The 17298-nt window shown below is 42.1% G+C and overlaps 5 protein-coding genes across 7 annotated transcripts; 3 read left to right on the top strand and 2 right to left on the bottom strand.

Annotated features, from left to right (window-relative positions):
* The first annotated feature begins 140 nt into the window (after nt 1–140).
* Nucleotides 141–1651, top strand: LOC108081777 (developmentally-regulated GTP-binding protein 2). Its single transcript, XM_017176993.3, has 4 exons — nt 141–303; nt 446–646; nt 711–1375; nt 1445–1651. The coding sequence occupies exons 1-4, from the start codon at nt 240–242 to the stop codon at nt 1604–1606; spliced, it is 1092 nt and encodes a 363-aa protein (XP_017032482.1). The 5' UTR covers nt 141–239; the 3' UTR covers nt 1607–1651.
* A 13-nt stretch (nt 1652–1664) lies between these two features.
* Nucleotides 1665–3411, bottom strand: Nup58 (nuclear pore complex protein Nup58). The gene is made up of 2 exons (XM_017176992.3): nt 2497–3411; nt 1665–2439 (listed from the first exon to the last, which is right to left on the bottom strand). Exons 1-2 carry the CDS (start codon nt 3280–3282, stop codon nt 1711–1713), a joined length of 1515 nt encoding a protein of 504 aa, XP_017032481.1. The 5' UTR covers nt 3283–3411; the 3' UTR covers nt 1665–1710.
* An 898-nt stretch (nt 3412–4309) lies between these two features.
* Vha13 (V-type proton ATPase subunit Vha13) lies at nt 4310–5241 on the top strand. The gene is made up of 3 exons (XM_017176965.3): nt 4310–4469; nt 4661–4761; nt 4827–5241. The coding sequence occupies exons 1-3, from the start codon at nt 4388–4390 to the stop codon at nt 4995–4997; spliced, it is 354 nt and encodes a 117-aa protein (XP_017032454.1). The 5' UTR covers nt 4310–4387; the 3' UTR covers nt 4998–5241.
* Nucleotides 5242–6240: 999 nt separating this feature from the next.
* subdued (anoctamin 1) lies at nt 6241–16467 on the top strand. Of its 3 annotated transcripts, none has more exons than XM_017176986.3 (13): nt 6242–6807; nt 10449–10839; nt 10904–10972; nt 11456–11616; nt 11681–11849; nt 12002–12122; nt 12187–12298; nt 12369–12927; nt 12991–13656; nt 13715–13890; nt 13953–14058; nt 15481–15619; nt 15677–16467. In XM_017176986.3, the coding sequence occupies exons 1-13, from the start codon at nt 6512–6514 to the stop codon at nt 15868–15870; spliced, it is 3159 nt and encodes a 1052-aa protein (XP_017032475.1). In that variant the 5' UTR covers nt 6242–6511; the 3' UTR covers nt 15871–16467. The 3 variants fall into 3 exon arrangements, with proteins under 3 accessions (XP_041633175.1, XP_017032475.1, XP_017032476.1); XM_017176987.3 differs by lacking the exon at nt 6242–6807 and adding an exon at nt 8450–8571; XM_041777241.2 differs by lacking the exons at nt 15481–15619; nt 15677–16467 and adding an exon at nt 14130–14268 and having other exon boundaries at nt 6241–6807.
* On the bottom strand, nt 14161–14919 carry LOC108081774 (uncharacterized). Its single transcript, XM_017176988.3, has 4 exons — nt 14727–14919; nt 14552–14673; nt 14339–14495; nt 14161–14276 (listed from the first exon to the last, which is right to left on the bottom strand). The coding sequence occupies exons 1-4, from the start codon at nt 14917–14919 to the stop codon at nt 14161–14163; spliced, it is 588 nt and encodes a 195-aa protein (XP_017032477.1).
* Nucleotides 16468–17298: the final 831 nt, after the last annotated feature.

Raw genomic sequence — 17298 nt, 5'->3', positions numbered from 1 at the left:
TTAATACTATTACAGGCAATACCCGTCCCTCTTAAACTTTGATATTCTGAACTGGAGCTTATTTTTCCGACGGGACTACCTTTTCTAATTGCACCATGCCCGGAACCATCAGCTGTTCAGGGCTGAAGGCTGAAACTCCGAGCGACGCACAAAGCTCTGCATCCCTGGGCCGCTGCTCAATAATAAAAGCGAATCTCGGTGTTTTTTATTTTCACATGCCCGGCCTTTAGAGTGCAAGAATGGGAATCCTGGAAAAGATAGCCGAGATCGAGCGCGAAATCGCGCGGACCCAGAAGAACAAAGGTTGGCATAATTTTGTGTATTTAACCGGTTAAAAAGGCGGATGAGAGAGGCACCTTCGAAATTCGCCGCGCTGGCCATCGGAATTTAGGTTAGGATTTGCTCAGCGTCTCTAAACCCGAATGTGTTTACTCCTCTTTTCCAGCCACCGAGTACCATTTGGGCCTCCTCAAGGCGAAGTTGGCCAAGTACCGCTCCCAGCTGCTGGAACCGTCAAAAAAGGGCGAGAAGGGTGAGGGATTCGATGTGCTAAAGAGCGGCGATGCGCGGGTGGCGCTGATCGGCTTTCCCTCGGTGGGCAAGTCCACTATGTTGTCCACCCTTACAAAGACGGAATCGGAGGCGGGTAAGCTGCAGCCGGATAGCCACACCCCTCCTTTAAAAATCTTTTCACCTGTGTAAATCCTCAGCAAACTATGAGTTCACCACCTTGACCTGCATTCCGGGTGTCATCGAGTACCAGGGCGCCAACATACAGCTGCTGGATCTGCCAGGAATCATCGAGGGCGCCGCCCAGGGCAAGGGGCGTGGTCGCCAGGTCATCGCCGTGGCCCGAACTGCCGATCTGGTGCTCATGATGCTGGACGCCACCAAGCCAAATGTCCACCGGGAGCTACTCGAACGCGAGTTGGAGTCCGTGGGCATCCGGCTGAACAAGCGCAAGCCCAACATCTACTTCAAGCAGAAGAAGGGCGGTGGCCTGAGCTTCAACGCCACCTGTTCGCTGACGCGCTGCAACGAGAAAATGGTCCAGACCATCCTGCACTCCTTCAAAATCTTCAATGCCGAGGTGCTCTTCCGCGAGGACTGCACCGAGGACGAGTTCATCGACGTAGTCACCGCTAACCGTGTGTATCTGCCCTGTCTGTACGTTTACAACAAGATCGACCAGATCTCTATCGAGGAGGTGGACCGCCTGGCGCGTCAGCCCAACTCCATTGTCGTCAGCTGCAACATGAAGCTCAACCTGGACTACATGCTGGAGGCCCTCTGGGAGGCGCTGCAGCTGATTCGGGTCTACACAAAGAAGCCCGGAGCACCGCCAGACTTTGACGATGGTCTCATTCTTAGGAAGGCAAGTTCATCCATGCGTCCGGCATCCTGATGGAACCGCTCTTTACCCGTGTACTTTCTCTTTCCACAGGGTGTCAGTGTGGAGCACGTGTGCCACGCCATCCACCGCACGCTGGCTGCCCAGTTTAAGTACGCCCTGGTGTGGGGCACCTCCACAAAGTACTCGCCGCAGCGCGTCGGAATCGCCCACGTAATGGCCGACGAGGACGTCATACAGGTGGTGAAGAAGTAAACATTGTTGCAGCTGAAATATATTCTATGCTATACTTAAAGTCGAGACGGAGGCGGTCTCTCTGGTACATAACGATTTATTTGAAACATGCTAACAATTCAATCTCACTTGGCTGCCGCATTGCTGGCAGAGTTGGCCGCCGCCGCCGACGTATACGATTTGTTCAGGCTGCTGATGGCCGTGATATTGGAGAAGGGCGTCGGGCCGCTGCTGATCCGCTGGGGCTCCACCGACGGCAGAGGAGGGTTGTCAATCCGCTCAAAGACGTTTGTGGCGTCCCTCAATCTGTAGCGGCGCAGGTTCAGGTAGTGTTCCTTCTGCTCCTCCACACGCTGGTGCACTTCATGCAGTCGCCCGGCCAGCGACATGAAGCTCTCGCTCAGCTGGCGGAAGCAGCGCATCATATCCGTCGGGGAAATGCTCTGCGGGTTGGAAAGGGCGTGCATGAGGCTCTCGGTGTGGGCAATCTTCTGCCGCAACGCTATCAAATCCTGCTCGTACTTGGCCACCAGGCACTGGAAGTACTGGAACGGAGCACTGTGCTCGAACTGCAGACCGGCAGGCGTGTCCTGCGTACGCTGCGCCATCTCCAGCGACTGAATGGCCTTGGATGTTTCCTGGCGCAACAGCCCGATCTGCTGATTGTTACTCTCCACCGAATTGGACATGTTCTGCAGCGCCCACCTCAGGTTGTTGATTTCGTGGCTTACGTTGCTGAACTTGGAGGTGGAAGTTCGGCTGATGTCCGAGGAGGTTGTCTTCTGCTGCTTGATGTACACCTTCAGGGCATCCACGGTCTTGACAATCTCGTCGGGTACTTGGGTCTCCTTGATCTGGAAGGAGTGTCGACTGTTTAGTTGGGAATGTCGGGGGTTTATTCCCAATCTTACCTTGATGCCATCCTGCTTATTGTCCCCCAACTTGGGCTGCGTGGCGCTTACGTCGATGCCGCCCAGGCCCACGAATGTCGAGGGTGCAGCGGCCGCCGGTTGGCCCGCGGGCTTTCCAAAGATTCCGCCGCCTCCAAGCGCCGTCGTTGAACTGGTCGTTCCCAATTTCAAACCCGTATTGAAGGGCTGCGCTGTAGCCGTCGTCGTGGTGGTGTTGAAGTTCAGACTGGCCGCCGTTGTGGCTTGGGGCTTGGCAAAGGCGAAGGAGCCAATCCCAGCTGCAGCGGTCGTGGTTGTCGTCCCGAATCCAAAAGCCGGCGGTGCAGTAGTGGGTGCACTAGTCGCCGGCGTTGCGAAGGAAAACGTGGGTGCAACGGTGCCCACAGCGGGTGCAGCGGCTCCAAAGGTTGGCACCTGCGTGGCCGCTGCGCCAAAGCCCGTGGTGGCAGCAGGAGCTGCCCCAAAAGCGCTAGTGGCGCCCGCTACTGCCCCAAAAGCCGGAGTGGCGGTTGGTGCCGCTCCAAACGCTGGAGTCGCAGCTGGCGCTGCTCCAAAAGCAGGTGTGGCAGTTGGAGCTGCTCCGAAGGCAGGAGTGGCTGCTGTTGCTGCTCCAAAAGCCGGAGTGGCTGCCGGTGCTGCTCCAAACGCTGTGGTGGCGGTGGCTGTTCCAAAGGCCGGAGGAGGAGCCGTCGTTGTCGCTGGACGCGCGCCAAAACCAAGGGCGCCTGGTGCAGCTGCGGCGCCTCCTATACCGGTGTTTGTGGAGGGTGAAAACGAGAAGGACATCTTCAGTGGGGTCCCTAAACACTTTGCACACCTAAATTTTGCCTAATTCTATTTCTTTTATTCTACAATTAGCGGAATTGTGTTTTTAATGTGCGTCGCCTAGTGTGACCGCAAAATGATTAATAAATATACCGTACAATACGAAAATATACCAAATAAATATTTTTAGCTCTTTTTTGTCAATTTAGCTACTTTTTCTTAGTGGTGAGTTTTGAGCTATATGTGCTGAGTTTAGTGGTATTTTCCGCAGTTCCAAATTATTTTGATATCTGTCTCACTGAATTACCGAAATTCTGAATTTAAGGTTGACCAAAATATTTCTTACAGCTTCTTCAGATCGAATCAATTTTGTGGGTGTTTTCTTTTTCTCAATGTTCTCTAATGAGCATAACCGCATTTTATGCGTACCAAAATGAGTACCTTTAAGTTTAAGAAATATTTATAAGAACAAATATATATTTATTATTAGAGAAAAACTACTACTTTCCTTTAGCTTTTATAGTACCGATATTAACGGGAAATCTACAAGGGAAATTGGTCAATTAATGCCAAATTCCACTTGTAAAGAAACACTGAGCTTTTCATATATTATATTTTAAAAATTCAGCTTATGAAAGATTATGTATACAATTCGCTTAGAACTTTTAAATTAATTGTACAGTTTAAAGGTTAATAAATATTGAGAAAATAATAAAATGGGATTAATATAAATGTAGCTGAGAATGCAAAGTTGCAAAATAAAATTCTAGTGGGAACGGGGCCTTAAATGATGTTGGACTTCGAAATGAACAATCTACCCTATTTAAATTCCGAGAAACATTTTCATTGCTGTCACATATAAATTGTTAAGCATTTTATTGCTAGAACATGCCAAATGAACTTGAAATTATGTATTTTAAGCGTTTTCAGTTGTAGATATGATCGATCTAGCCTAAAAGTGGCCTTTGTGGCAGCACTGGCACGCACACCAACACAGGCCGTGGTGAGTTTGCGTGTGTGTACCTCGTCATATGACATTTTTCACGTTCGTAGCTGGAATTAATTCGTCGTCACTTGCTTTTTTCGACTTGCACTGTACACCACGGGAAGGAAAAGTTAGACAATAATGGCCAGCCAGACGCAGGGAATCCAGCAGTTGCTCGCTGCCGAAAAGAAGGCAGCCGAGAAGGTCGCCGAGGCCCGTAAACGTAAGTAGCCCGAAAATATTATTACTCCAATTGGAATAAAAGGGGCGAAGCAGAAAACCAACCGTTTTTTGCACCCCTCCCCCTCAAACGGCCGTTGTGCCTGGTCACATGATGTGGTGGAAAAGAGTAAATATTGTGGGGCTCCAGAGTTGTACTCATTTTTGCCGTTTTTCTTCGGGGTGCTCCCGCAGGCAAGGCAAGGAGATTGAAGCAGGCCAAGGATGAGGCCACCGAGGAGATCGAGAAGTTCCGCCAGGAGCGCGAGCGCGCCTTCAAGGAGTTCGAGGCCAAGGTGAGTTCTGCACCTTGAGTATGTGTGTAACCCGTGAGCTAACTTTTTTGTCTAACCGCCTGCAGCACATGGGCAGCCGCGAGGGGGTGGCAGCCAAGATCGATGCTGATACTCGCGTGAAGCTGGCGGACATGGAGCGGGCCATCCAGACCCGCAAGGAGCCCGTGATCCAGGAGATCCTGCAGTACGTGTACAACATCTCGCCCGAGGTCCACAAGAACTACAATCACAAGTAGAGAGGCAGAGGCGTCGAGAGTGCTCTCCAAATTCGATGTCCATGCATAATTTAGCCCCGTAATAATAGTGGTTACTTTACTGAAACACTGCTGTATTATTATTCCATACATTAAAGTGAAAATGCGTTGTTGTTCCATATAAATCTAGCGAGAAAAGCAGAGTTTGTCTCCCCTCCATCCCATCTCGGGATTGTATTATTTCTGTTTTGTGTTTTGCCCAATACACGTTGTTGTTTTATCTGAATAGTCATGTGTTTTAATTGTTTTTGAGTTTCTTAGATTTTCTGATACGGGTTGGCCAAAGTTGCTGTCGGTTGCTTTATTGAGAAGCATTATACAATTCCATCTTTGTAACGGTTGAGAGAAAACATCTTATTATTATGAATAATTTTATATAGTTAAAACATTTACTACAATCTTTCTTTTACATTAACATTTAAGTTTTTAGATATCAAGGGAAAATACTTAAATTCAATCGGAAGTTTTATATTCATATATTATGTATGTATATAGATTTCTTACTTCTTATTATTGAATTTAAGAGATATTGTTTTAGGAAGCACAAAAACAAAAGAGCTTTATTTAATTTTGCTTATGTTATTAATTTATTTAGTTTTTTTTATTGCCTTAAGATTTTGTTTCGTTAAAGGTAATGTTACAAATTTTGCTTTTTACAACGTTTTAGCCGAGCTTTTCTACTGTAATATTTTTTATTTATGTACCCTAGACCATTTTATTATTTTCAAAATTGATTTTTAATTCGAAGCAAAACGGCCCACTTTTCCAAAAAAGAATTTTGCGGTGAAACGGCTAAAGTTTGCTTAATAAATTAAATATCATATAATAACACATTTTAACAAGTTTTTTTTATTCATTTTTGTCCTAAAAAAAGTTGTTTTTCGGTGTATTTTGATATCTTTCGATATCAAAACACTATAATGCATTAGGATTTTTATAAATTTTATTTATACAATTTTTTACTCTTTTTTTTTTTTGTATCAAAATTGATAGTCAAAACCCCGATTTTTAATAAAAATAATTAAATTAATTTGTTAAATAAAAAATATAATAAAACTTAAAATTAAAAAAGCTCGACGTGAGTACCTGTAGAATTAGTTAAATAAGTTAAAAAATAAATATTTAAATAATAAATAGTTAGAGTCGACTATTCGATAGACTGTAATCGAGTGTACGAAATCGAGTGTGCTTATCAATTATGTGAACACACTGAAAGCTAAGAGAAAAATAGTAGTTACTCTTTCACCGTTAAATCGACTCGACGGAAATCCGTTCCAAACACAAGACGAGTGCAATAGTTAAATGTGATATTAGAATATAGTTTAGAAAAATGCTACTAAATCGTGGAAAGTGTTTTGTTGCTGGCCTCACTGGAAATTTACACAACTAACACCGCCATCTGTTCGATGCCTCGTGAAAGCCCAACGAAAGGTGAAGGTGTAGGTGGGAGAAGCGGGACAGATTCTAGCTAAATTTAATACACGCACGTTAGCGAAATGCTAAATTTAGGCAGTGCCAAAGTGGCCGCTTTGGAGGAGTCCCCTCCGCTTTCTACGAACGATGAAAGCTTCCAACTGCTGGAGCGGAGTCCGCCCGCCGTCCCTCTGGAGCCCCCTTTCACCACCCCCCTTGCGCCCTTCGATATGGAGCTGATGAAGCGTACCGGGCTCCACGAACGGCTAGTGGCAAAGGAAAGCATCTGGGGGGGAACGCAGCGCTTCGTGGACCAAGAGAGATCAGCGTCGCGTGAATCACTCAGTTCCGCTGATAAGAGAGCCAGGTTTGCGGAAAGGTAAGCGCGAAGAGCGGGAAATTCCAATCAGACCTTTTTAGGCCGAGGAAGTGCCCATTAAAGATAATTGGAGCCGCTCTCAGTGTTCGGTCTGCGTTTTGTTGTCCAGTTTCTGTAATTCAGATTTCTTTGTTCGGAATATAGGGTGTCCAGAGGGGTATTCTTATTCAGCTACCATTGTCAGTTTAAAAGGGCAAATAAAAAGATTTTTCGTGGCCCATTACGTTTCCCCCGAAGTATCATTATTTATTCATGTTTACAAATTGCATAAAAAGCTGAAAAATACAATTTTATTTACATATTGAATTGATATATGGGCATTTACATAAAAATGTCAGCCAAAACAGTAAAACTTCTCTGTTTTTAATAAAGTCACATTAAAAAGTGACAGTGACAGAATATTCTAAAACATATTTCGAAAATTTCAAATGAGAATTTGAGAAAACGCGATTTTTCATTATTTTGGTGATTAAAATTGAATATAAAATTCCTTAATTTTTCTTAAATTTCTTGAATTCCAGCAAATGTTCAAAATCAACACTTGCAGCAATTATTATTGACCCCAGCAAGAGCTTTAAGTTTACATTAAAAAAAAAAACAATAAAAATTATTTAAATTCGTACAAATGTCAAATTCGAGGGAATAGAAATACCCACATCATCTTATATGTCAGTAAAATTCTATTATATTTTTAAGGAAATTATGCTTATCATTGTGTTGACTCATTTAAGCCAGGGTACTTCCCCATTTTATGGGTACATACATTAGCTGAATGCTAGAGTACTTATCGCTTGAGATAATTATCTGCCGTATGTGTATCGATGTGAGCAAACAATTATTGACTCTTTTTTCTAAATAAACGCAGAAATAATCTTTTATTTACTTTTTGCTCTTAACACTTGGGAGATCAGATAGGTCAGCATGTGCTCAAAGCTCTCTTTCAAAACAGCTGACTCTGCCGCAGCTGTGGAGACTGATGGTGGGGCTATAGCTACCTATAAACCCCCACCCGGCGAATGACACGCGCTCTTTAGTCTCGCTCTTTAGTCTCGCAGCCTCGCTCTTTGGCTCCCTTGTGGCGCTCTTGCTCGCCAGCTTTTGTGCTAGAGCTGGGAAACTATCGATAGTGACACCATTCGATATTTTCGATGTTTTGAAAACGAAAATTCGATACTATCGATAGTATCGTTTTTTTACGATTCTTTTTGCAAATTAAAGTTATAGCAATTTCAAATAGAATTATAATACTATTCAATATGTTTTGACTAAGTAATTAACATAAATATTCTATCCAAGCAACTTTGCACAAATAAAATTGTATTACCATTGCTAAACATACGCTTAGACTCTGAAGACGTGGCGTAGACGCACCCTTTCTTTTGAGATTCAGTTAATATTTTTCACCACCAACTCCAATTTAAGTTAATTTAGAATACATTTTTATTATAAAAAAAAAAATATATATATACATATATATATATATTTGTTTGCATTTTTCTTACTAAATTTCAGCAACAAAGCAGAGATATAAAAATAGTCCCGTACTATCGATAGTGATAAAAAACTATCGATGGTGGCTCAAAAAAAGGAAAAAGTCGATACCTCGATAGTACCATCGATAGTTTCCCAGCTCTATTTTGTGCTTGTTGGTTGCCATTGCCAACGTTGGCGGACTTTAATTTAGTGTTTAATAAATATTTGCTTAGACTAGAGGTGAAAATTTCTCCCGTGAATTTTCCGCGGCAAATGTGATACAATCAGTTGGTAGGTCGCGAACTTAAGTAAAGAATTAAAATCCGGATCACCCTTTAGGGAAACTGGTTATTGGCCACATTTCCGTTTGTGTCGAGTTCCCCCACCAAGTATTAATCATCCGTTTCGGCAGAAAACCCAAAGACAATATTTTCTTTATTCGTGGCTGTGCCGTTTCGCGCATCGTTTTTTGTGTACTTTGAGTATTACGATCTTGGCGGATGAATAAGCCTTTGATGCATATACTAGTAATGCCGATATGATCGAGCACATTTTAGCATGAGCATCTAAATTATATAAGCTGTATGTCTGCCACCTTTCGCCGCTGCAAAAATATCCGAAAAATCAAACCCCACACATGTTTATTAAATTAATTTCTCTCACACTCTCGTGACCTTGATTAAATTAAAGGCCAACGTGTGGGCCTAGAAAAAGATTAGTCTTCATAAAACTTTTTGTATGTAAATTTTAACATTATTTTTTGTTCAAGAAGTTGGAGATACCATAATTATGACTTGTGAAGGCCGAAAAATTTGAAAAAACTGCCCAATGAACTAAAAAAAAAAACTCAGACGAACAGTAAACAAAAGAGAACGAGAGGCAACAATAAAAGTCAAGAGCGGGCTAGATTTATGAAAGAAGGAAGGGAAATTAGTTAAAGTTCTCGAATTTTGTTGTTGCTTACAAAACTACCAATCAATAACTGATTTTGGTGGGAATATTATAATTAATGAACACAGCAAAGTGAATAAAAATCGTTTTACTGTTGCAAAGAACTATACTTACTACTCCCTAAAGAAAATATAAATAAGTACTTGCCTTGATTAAATAAGAATAACAACTTTTTTGTAAATTGATTCAGATTAAAGCTTAATTATACAAGTGTAATGCTGAATTAAAGATAAGGCAGGCATTATTACATTCGTTTAAAGTCAGACCAGACAGTCGTCTTCAGTGTTATCAGCAATATAATAAGAGTACAGCTTATACTTACATTATTACTTATTTATTTAATTGAGTTTCAGTAGTTGATTTTTATTCATAAATCCCTTGAATTTATATACAATTTTTAATGAGAAATCGTCTATGAATCATTAGATATGTCTCATCCAGCAAGCTCAACCTGAAATTAAATCACATGCAGCTGTTTTTTTTAGCTAGCAAATATCAAATGTTTGTATGTAATAAAGTGTGTTTGTTTTGTTTGGGTTTATAGCTCATTATCAGCTCACAACGAACTACTGTGCTCTGTAAACTCTTTGTACAAAATAAACTAGTGATAGGCCTAACATATGCTGAGATGATAGAGGAAACGTTGACTGAGGTCATATTGAGCGCTTCCCCTCGGATAATTGTTTAATTAAATGGTTCAGCTCATAAAATTTCACCAGCTTTAGCTCTTCCCCGGGGTGACCTAAATATGATACTGGACGTTTTGCCCTAAGGAGCTCTCCGCACGCCAGGAGTCGCCAACGGGAAATTTAACGAGGCTTGCTCCCGTTAATGGCCTTCAAACATTAACATTAACATTAGAGGCTGAAAGCATTCCCGCTTACTTTCTATTGATATTCTTTAGGATTGTGATGAACATACAAGGTTTATTTATGGCCATAGTTGTGTTAATATTAAATGAACTATAATTATTTAGTTTACTACTTTTTATTAACTTTTAGTTCATCGAAATTAAGAGAAATTTTGGCAGGGAAGACACCCAGACATTCGCAAGTAGTACTAAGGCTGGCTAAAACTCGACATATACTACATACGTATACCATTTTCTTCAACAGAAAAAACAAATTCAATTAAACTAACAGTTAAATTCCTTCAATACCCCCTGAACCCAAGCTAGAAACTAATTTCACATACTTCGTCACTGTCCAATTCCACAGCAACGCCTCAACACTCCAACTGCAAGACGCTGACGGCCCCCAGGCCAATGGCAAGAAGCCCACTGGGGAAAGGACCAACCCATCGAATCTCTCCACCCCCCTCCTGCCAATGGCTGAGCCGGGCTCGGTGAAAGGCAACGGAAGCAACGGCCTTTACGATGATCGCGAGTGCAGCTGTCCGAGGGAGTTCTACCAGCGGGGCGAGATCAACACCTCGCTGTTCTTCGAGGACTGCATACGGTCCATTGACTTTGTGCTGGCCTACAGGATTAACCCCCATGAACCGACGGAGACGGAGAACACGGAGAAGCGGCGGGTCTTCGAGGCGAATCTCGCAAGCCAGGGTCTGGAGGTGGAGGCCAGCCAGAAGGATCAAATCTGCTTCGTGAAGGTGAGGCGGAACTTTAATCTTAAAGTTTAGAGGATGTCTTAAAACTAATCTTTATTACTTACAGATCCATGCTCCTTTAGAGGTCCTGCGCCGCTATGCAGAGATACTTAAACTGCGTATGCCTATGAAGGAGGTGAGTCCGCAATGATTGTGTTGTTTTTGTCGCTTTATCTCATTTCAACTCAAAATTAAAAGCATACTTTTGGGCGCTGTATAAAAACAAGAAAGTATAAGTTTTTGGCTGTTTTATTTTCCTTATTATTGATTTTTTCCATTTACTTATTGAATTATTTTATGTTTTGTATGATTATAGTCGTTGTGCAATTTGCGCATATTTGAAAGGTCGAATCGTCTACAAAATGCGGCTCAATACCTGTCCAAGAAGGTTGGCCAAAGCGTTGAATCAGTTAAATATTTTACCAATAATCCTCTTAACTTATTTATTAAATTAATCGTTTAGCTACTGCTGCTGTGAGTTGTCTAAACCCGAACTTACTTAATCCCAAGCCTAACCAGAACCGTTTACAAAAGCAAATATTCCGTAGAGCAAGCTATATTTACTTATTTTGAAAAAACTTTCAGTCTGTATTCTATTTAAACGCTTTAACTCTTTCAGATTCCAGGCATGTCCGTGGTCAATCGCTCAACAAAAAGCATATTTTCTAGTCTCAAAACCGTTTTCCAATTCTTCCTGCGCTATATCTATGTGGATGAAAACGTTTTTCCCAAAAGAGCCCATCGTTTCACCGCCATTTACAGTCGCGACAAGGAGTACCTGTGAGTGGAAGTGTGAATTATGTAAAAGCCTTACTCATATTATATATTTTTTATTTTCTGGTAGCTTTGACATCCGGCAGGACTGCTTTTTTACCACTGCCGTTCGCTCCCGCATCGTAGAGTTTATCCTGGACCGCCAGCGGTTTCCTGCCAAGAATCAGCATGACATGGCCTTTGGCATAGAGCGGCTGATAGCCGAAGGTGTCTATTGCGCTGCCTATCCTTTGCATGATGTGAGAACCAAATATATATTTTAAATGGAGATTGTTAAATGTAATGTTCAGAGATGCCACATAAATTGGCCTCTATTTTGTGCGAAGACTTTAAAGATTTAAAATCACGAATTAGAAATTATATTAAAAACGAAATATTTTCTTATTTGCAGGGCGAAATAAAAGAGACAGGTACCATGAGAGCCCTGCTGTACAAACATTGGGCGTGCGTACATAAATGGTATCGCTATCAGCCCTTGGATGACATCAAGGAATACTTTGGCGTTAAAATTGGTGAGGAAATATGAGATTTTGTTAAATCAAACGCAAGCAAATGATAATTTTTGGCTGTCTATAGGTCTGTACTTTGCCTGGCTGGGTTACTACACATACATGCTGCTACTGGCCTCGATAGTGGGTGTAATCTGCTTCCTATACTCCTGGTTCTCCCTTAAGAACTATGTGCCTGTGTGAGTTTTCCCTGAATACTTTTAAAGTTTTCCCTTTCGAGTTACATAGAACCTTTAAATATCTTTACAGCAAAGATATCTGTCTGCGTGGTAATACAAATATTACAATGTGCCCGCTCTGTGATTGGTGCAACTTCTGGGACCTGAAAGAGACCTGCAACTATGCCAAAGTCACTTACCTCATTGACAATCCCAGCACCGTGTTTTTTGCGGTATTCATGTCCTTTTGGGCCACCCTGTTCTTGGAGCTGTGGAAGCGCTACTCAGCTGAGATCACGCATCGCTGGGATCTCACGGGCTTTGATGTGCATGAGGAGCACCCGAGGCCGCAGTACTTGGCCCGCTTGGAGCACATACCGCCTACTAGGGTGGACTATGTGACGAACATTAAAGAGCCCACGGTTCCCTTTTGGCGGATGAAGCTACCGGCCACTGTTTTTAGCTTTTCGGTGGTTCTGCTGCTGATAGCCTTGGCCTTTGTTGCCCTGCTGGCCGTGGTGGTTTACCGCATGTCCATGCTGGCGGCTCTTAAAGTGGGCGCCAGTCCCATGACCACATCGAGTGCCATTGTCCTGGCCACTGCATCGGCGGCCTTTGTGAACTTGTGTCTGCTCTACATACTTAATTATGTGAGATCTTTCACCTTTCTTTTACGTACTTTTATATTGATTAAGATTACCTTTTCTTTGTAGATGTACAATCATCTGGCCGAGTACCTTACGGAGCTGGAAATGTGGCGCACGCAAACGCAGTTCGACGACTCCCTTACCCTCAAGATTTACCTGCTGCAGTTCGTCAACTACTATGCCTCCATCTTCTACATAGCCTTTTTCAAGGGGAAATTCGTTGGGCACCCTGGGCAGTATAATAAGCTGTTTGACTACCGCCAGGAGGAGTGCTCTTCTGGCGGCTGCCTAACCGAGCTGTGCATCCAACTGGCCATTATCATGGTGGGCAAGCAGGCATTCAACACCATCTTGGAGGTGTACCTGCCCATGTTTTGGCGAAAAGTCTTGGCCATTCAAGTGGGTCTGTCGCGTCTGTTTAACAACACGCCGAATCCCGATAAGGCGAAGGATGAGCGCTGGATGCGCGACTTCAAGCTACTGGACTGGGGTGCTCGCGGCCTGTTTCCCGAGTATCTGGAGATGGTCTTGCAGTATGGATTTGTGACTATCTTCGTAGCGGCTTTTCCGCTGGCGCCGTTTTTTGCGCTTCTGAATAATATCCTGGAGATGCGACTGGATGCCAAGAAACTGCTAACGCACCACAAGCGCCCTGTGTCGCAGCGAGTTCGGGATATTGGCGTGTGGTACAGGATACTGGACTGCATAGGAAAGCTAAGCGTTATCACAAATGTAAGACAATCTGATGGGGATCAAAAGGAATTATGTTAAAGTTTGATATTTATTTCAGGGCTTTATCATAGCCTTCACTTCGGACATGATCCCGCGTTTGGTGTATCGCAATTATGTTTCAAAGGATGGCACTCTGAATGGCTACTTGGATTTCACTCTGTCCGAGTTTAAAGTCTCTGATTCACCCACCTTGAACAGCTTGGCTGGAGATCTCACTAACATAACCACATGCAGGTAGCACAGAGAAATATTTGAATAATATTTAGATGCTATATTTTGTTGGATTGCCTTTCCAGATACACGGACTTCCGATTGCCACCCTCGTCACCCGAAAAGTACAATTTGAGCAGCATGTTCTACATCATATTGGCCTGCCGATTGGGCTTCGTGGTGGTCTTCGAGGTTAGTTGCTTTATACCTTTTTATTAACCTATTCCAAAACATTGATGTGTGGACATGACATTAACTTTAAGCTTTAAGGATATACCAAGAATCCAGATGAGTTCAAGCATTGAATGTGTGTGGGCTCTGGGGAATGACTTCGAGGTTCTCAGTGGGCGACGACTTCTTTAGCTTCCGATAGAGGGCATAGATACCATAGCAAAATAGTGCATTCAACACTGGAAAATAAATAAGTACTGTATAGTTATTTCACCAAAAAATTATCTATACCTAAACTTACCTATGAAGATGCCGAAAATGAGGCTTCTTGCTATTCTTCGATCCACGGCAGCATCAATTTCGTCAATTCGGAGCTCCAGACTCACGAAAATGCCGGTCTCAACGACCATCGATAGGCAAGAATTGATCAGCCATGGGGTAATGCAAACGAGTCGTTTCTAGGGATCAAATAAGGATACTAATGGGATTTCATTGATGCAAAACAAAGCCTCACCTGCTTGATGCCATCGACTAGAAGGCAGGCCACCATTAGATTTATCAATGCCTTCACCCAAATTATTAGAGTTGCTGTCATGTAGAAAACCTGCGAAAACTCTCGCACCCACAGGTAGTCCACTAAAAATATTTACTTTCAAATAAATTTGTCTATTTTAATCTTTAAAATTTACCCAAGGTGGAAAAGAAGGTTCCGAATGGCGTCAAAGCCTCCACTTCATCAGAGTGCTCCCATTTTTCAATGTCCACGAAATCAAAGTACAGGTAATAGCTTGAGGGCGCCAGGACACTGAGAGCTATTAGAACTTCCATACAGGCTATGCTGAGGCCCACCGAGGACAGGCTCCAGAATTCAAAGTTCTTCATTTTGGACGCGTTAAAAGATAAATCCTGAACTGTTCCTTATAACTTTTGCTTTTTGGTTTCGCTTATTTTGTTGGTTATTTCTTTTGTGTATCCTTTTTTTTTTGTTTGGGAATCGCGTCCGCTCGCCTCTGGCTGTTTACAGCTACTGACCAAATGTCAGACTCTAAGTAGAACTAGGGCCAATTATCAGTTTAGCTGACACTTTGTTCCATTTCATTTTACTCTCACTTTCTCTGCATTCTCTGGCCGTACTTATGTTGCAAAAGCCAAAGTCCATGGTACATATGTTGCATGTATGCTTTCTGTACCGGTTTTTGGTTCTATGGGGTTTCCCTTCCGAATAGTGCGGAGAGCGTGTGCCCAATTCCCTGAATATTAGGGTAGAGGCTAACGCGTTGTCTTAGCTGTACTTAGCCAATCGCATTTACTGCAACTTGGCCGGAAAGTTGGCATTCGCAAGGCTTCTTTTGGTGACCACAATTAGCCTGGAAAATATTGCAAATCAGGGACAAAAGGGCTGATGAAATATCACTCACTCAACATTGACTTGTTTGCTTTTAGAACTTTGTGGCGCTGGTGATGATTCTAGTGCGTTGGTGTATCCCAGACATGAGTGTGGAGCTGCGGGATCAAATCCGACGAGAAGTCTATGTTACTAATGAAATTATCATCGAGCAGGAGGCGCATCGAGCTCGTTTCGGTATGTGCTTAAATAATAATAACATTATATTATAATAACAATTCTAAATATTTATAGAGCGTGCCAAGCGCAGCAGTTCGGTGCTTCAGACGCCAGTGGACCAGGACTTGGATGCCGCCTCCATACAGGAGCCCAATGCCAAGTTTATCAATATTGAAAAGCTGCTTACTGAGAATCTCACACAAATTGAAATGGATGCGATTATTCACGGCGAAAACCCAATAACAGGCATCTCCGGTACCGATTGTTAGGGCACAAAATGCTCACTGACCATGGATACATAAATCTTCTAGTTCTAAGCTCGTTCTCAAAGTGATTCATTGTGTTACGGATGTTCCTTCAGTCACTTAATTAGGCCTTAGTTATGACTCATTTATGGAAATTGATTTATTTATTGCAATTGTATTGCAATTTGGTTATTAGCTTTACTCGAGTCTCCCTCTTTTATGAAAGTAACGTAACCTTTGCTAGGTTATCCTTTTTTTTTTAATTTCTAAAGGGAAATGCTTTATCGGAGACTAAGTTTTTATAATTATGTATTAATGCAGCCCAAGCGAGTGCCAATCGACAAACGAGCACAATTATTGTAACTGTACAACTAGTGAATATCACCAACTTTGAAACCTTGACGAAACTCACTTATTGTTAAAAGATAAACTCAGGCTCTCACACGACTCGAAAGTGAACATTTATTTTAGATAGTGTTACACACACCTATACATATACATAAATATTTATTGCATTCATTGAATTGTATGTATATTGATGTTGATATACTGAAATCTCTATTTAATGTTGAAAAAAATTATATTGTAATAAAGAAAAAGCTACGAATTGGTGGACTATAATATGGAATGTTTTATTATCTAATAATTATTTTAGAAATATTTTCTATGGAGCATCTTAAAAATATATACATATATATTATTTTACAAATACTTTATTTGTTTCTTTCTATATTTTGCCTCTCCTTTATTGCATACTATGTATTAAGAACACATATTACTGATCAGCCTCAACAACCGAGTCGATCTAGCGGTTTAACCCAATTTTGTTTGTATATTTATGTACATTGGTAAATTAGGAAAATAAAATAATATACATAGTGAAAAGATTTAAAATAATATATGTAAATGATAGAAATTTTGCTATTAGCAACCAGACCCAATAAAAGATATATGTACATATCTATATATAATCATATAAATTTACAAATTTTAAGTGGAATTGTTTAATACTTTTTTCAGTTGCAATGCCGGTTTTTATTAAGTATCTGTATATGCCAATATATCTTCTATATTCTTTAATTCTACATTATTTCAGTGCATTTACATTTTTCATACATTTTTGTTATAACATGAAAGCCTAAAATAGTGCTATAGGCCTTTATATTTATTTGTTTATTATTGAAATTCCCTTGCAAATCGATATGCTCGCCTGTTGTCATCGTAGCGCCCTGTGACGCCACCAGCCAGCCCTGGTCTAATAAGAGAGCAACGTCCACATCTTCCTTCAACCAAAGTGGGGTGAAGGGGGTTCGAATGGCGCAACAAGCATGCATTCGTTCGGCGCCACAGCAGGCGACTTCCTCGAGATACAGATACTCAGGGCCAGATACTTGGTATCCAAGTATCTCGCTCTCTCTCTGTCTCTCTCTTGGCTGCGCATGAGTTGTGGCG

Source organism: Drosophila kikkawai, chromosome 3R (genome assembly GCF_030179895.1).
Source record: "Drosophila kikkawai strain 14028-0561.14 chromosome 3R, DkikHiC1v2, whole genome shotgun sequence".
Classification (NCBI taxonomy): domain Eukaryota; kingdom Metazoa; phylum Arthropoda; class Insecta; order Diptera; family Drosophilidae; genus Drosophila; species Drosophila kikkawai.
This window is presented reverse-complemented; position numbering and strand designations above follow the sequence as displayed.

Bases quoted from the DNA above. Each gene is read 5' to 3' on its own strand.
- LOC108081777 (XM_017176993.3), top strand. From the start codon at position 240: ATGGGAATCCTGGAAAAGATAGCCGAGATCGAGCGCGAAATCGCGCGG. The intron at 647-710 runs GTAAGCTGCAGC...GTAAATCCTCAG, and splicing joins AAAGACGGAATCGGAGGCGG to CAAACTATGAGTTCACCACC. The intron at 1,376-1,444 runs GCAAGTTCATCC...CTCTTTCCACAG, and splicing joins ATGGTCTCATTCTTAGGAAG to GGTGTCAGTGTGGAGCACGT.
- Nup58 (XM_017176992.3), bottom strand. From the start codon at position 3,282: ATGTCCTTCTCGTTTTCACCCTCCACAAACACCGGTATAGGAGGCGCC. The intron at 2,440-2,496 runs GTAAGATTGGGA...CACTCCTTCCAG, and splicing joins ATAAGCAGGATGGCATCAAG to ATCAAGGAGACCCAAGTACC.
- Vha13 (XM_017176965.3), top strand. From the start codon at position 4,388: ATGGCCAGCCAGACGCAGGGAATCCAGCAGTTGCTCGCTGCCGAAAAG. The intron at 4,470-4,660 runs GTAAGTAGCCCG...GTGCTCCCGCAG, and splicing joins GGTCGCCGAGGCCCGTAAAC to GCAAGGCAAGGAGATTGAAG. The intron at 4,762-4,826 runs GTGAGTTCTGCA...AACCGCCTGCAG, and splicing joins TCAAGGAGTTCGAGGCCAAG to CACATGGGCAGCCGCGAGGG.
- subdued (XM_017176986.3), top strand. From the start codon at position 6,512: ATGCTAAATTTAGGCAGTGCCAAAGTGGCCGCTTTGGAGGAGTCCCCT. The intron at 12,928-12,990 runs GTGAGATCTTTC...TTTTCTTTGTAG, and splicing joins TGCTCTACATACTTAATTAT to ATGTACAATCATCTGGCCGA. The intron at 15,620-15,676 runs GTATGTGCTTAA...AAATATTTATAG, and splicing joins GGCGCATCGAGCTCGTTTCG to AGCGTGCCAAGCGCAGCAGT.
- LOC108081774 (XM_017176988.3), bottom strand. From the start codon at position 14,919: ATGAAGAACTTTGAATTCTGGAGCCTGTCCTCGGTGGGCCTCAGCATA. The intron at 14,674-14,726 runs GTAAATTTTAAA...AAATATTTTTAG, and splicing joins AACCTTCTTTTCCACCTTGG to TGGACTACCTGTGGGTGCGA. The intron at 14,496-14,551 runs GTGAGGCTTTGT...TTTGATCCCTAG, and splicing joins TAGTCGATGGCATCAAGCAG to AAACGACTCGTTTGCATTAC.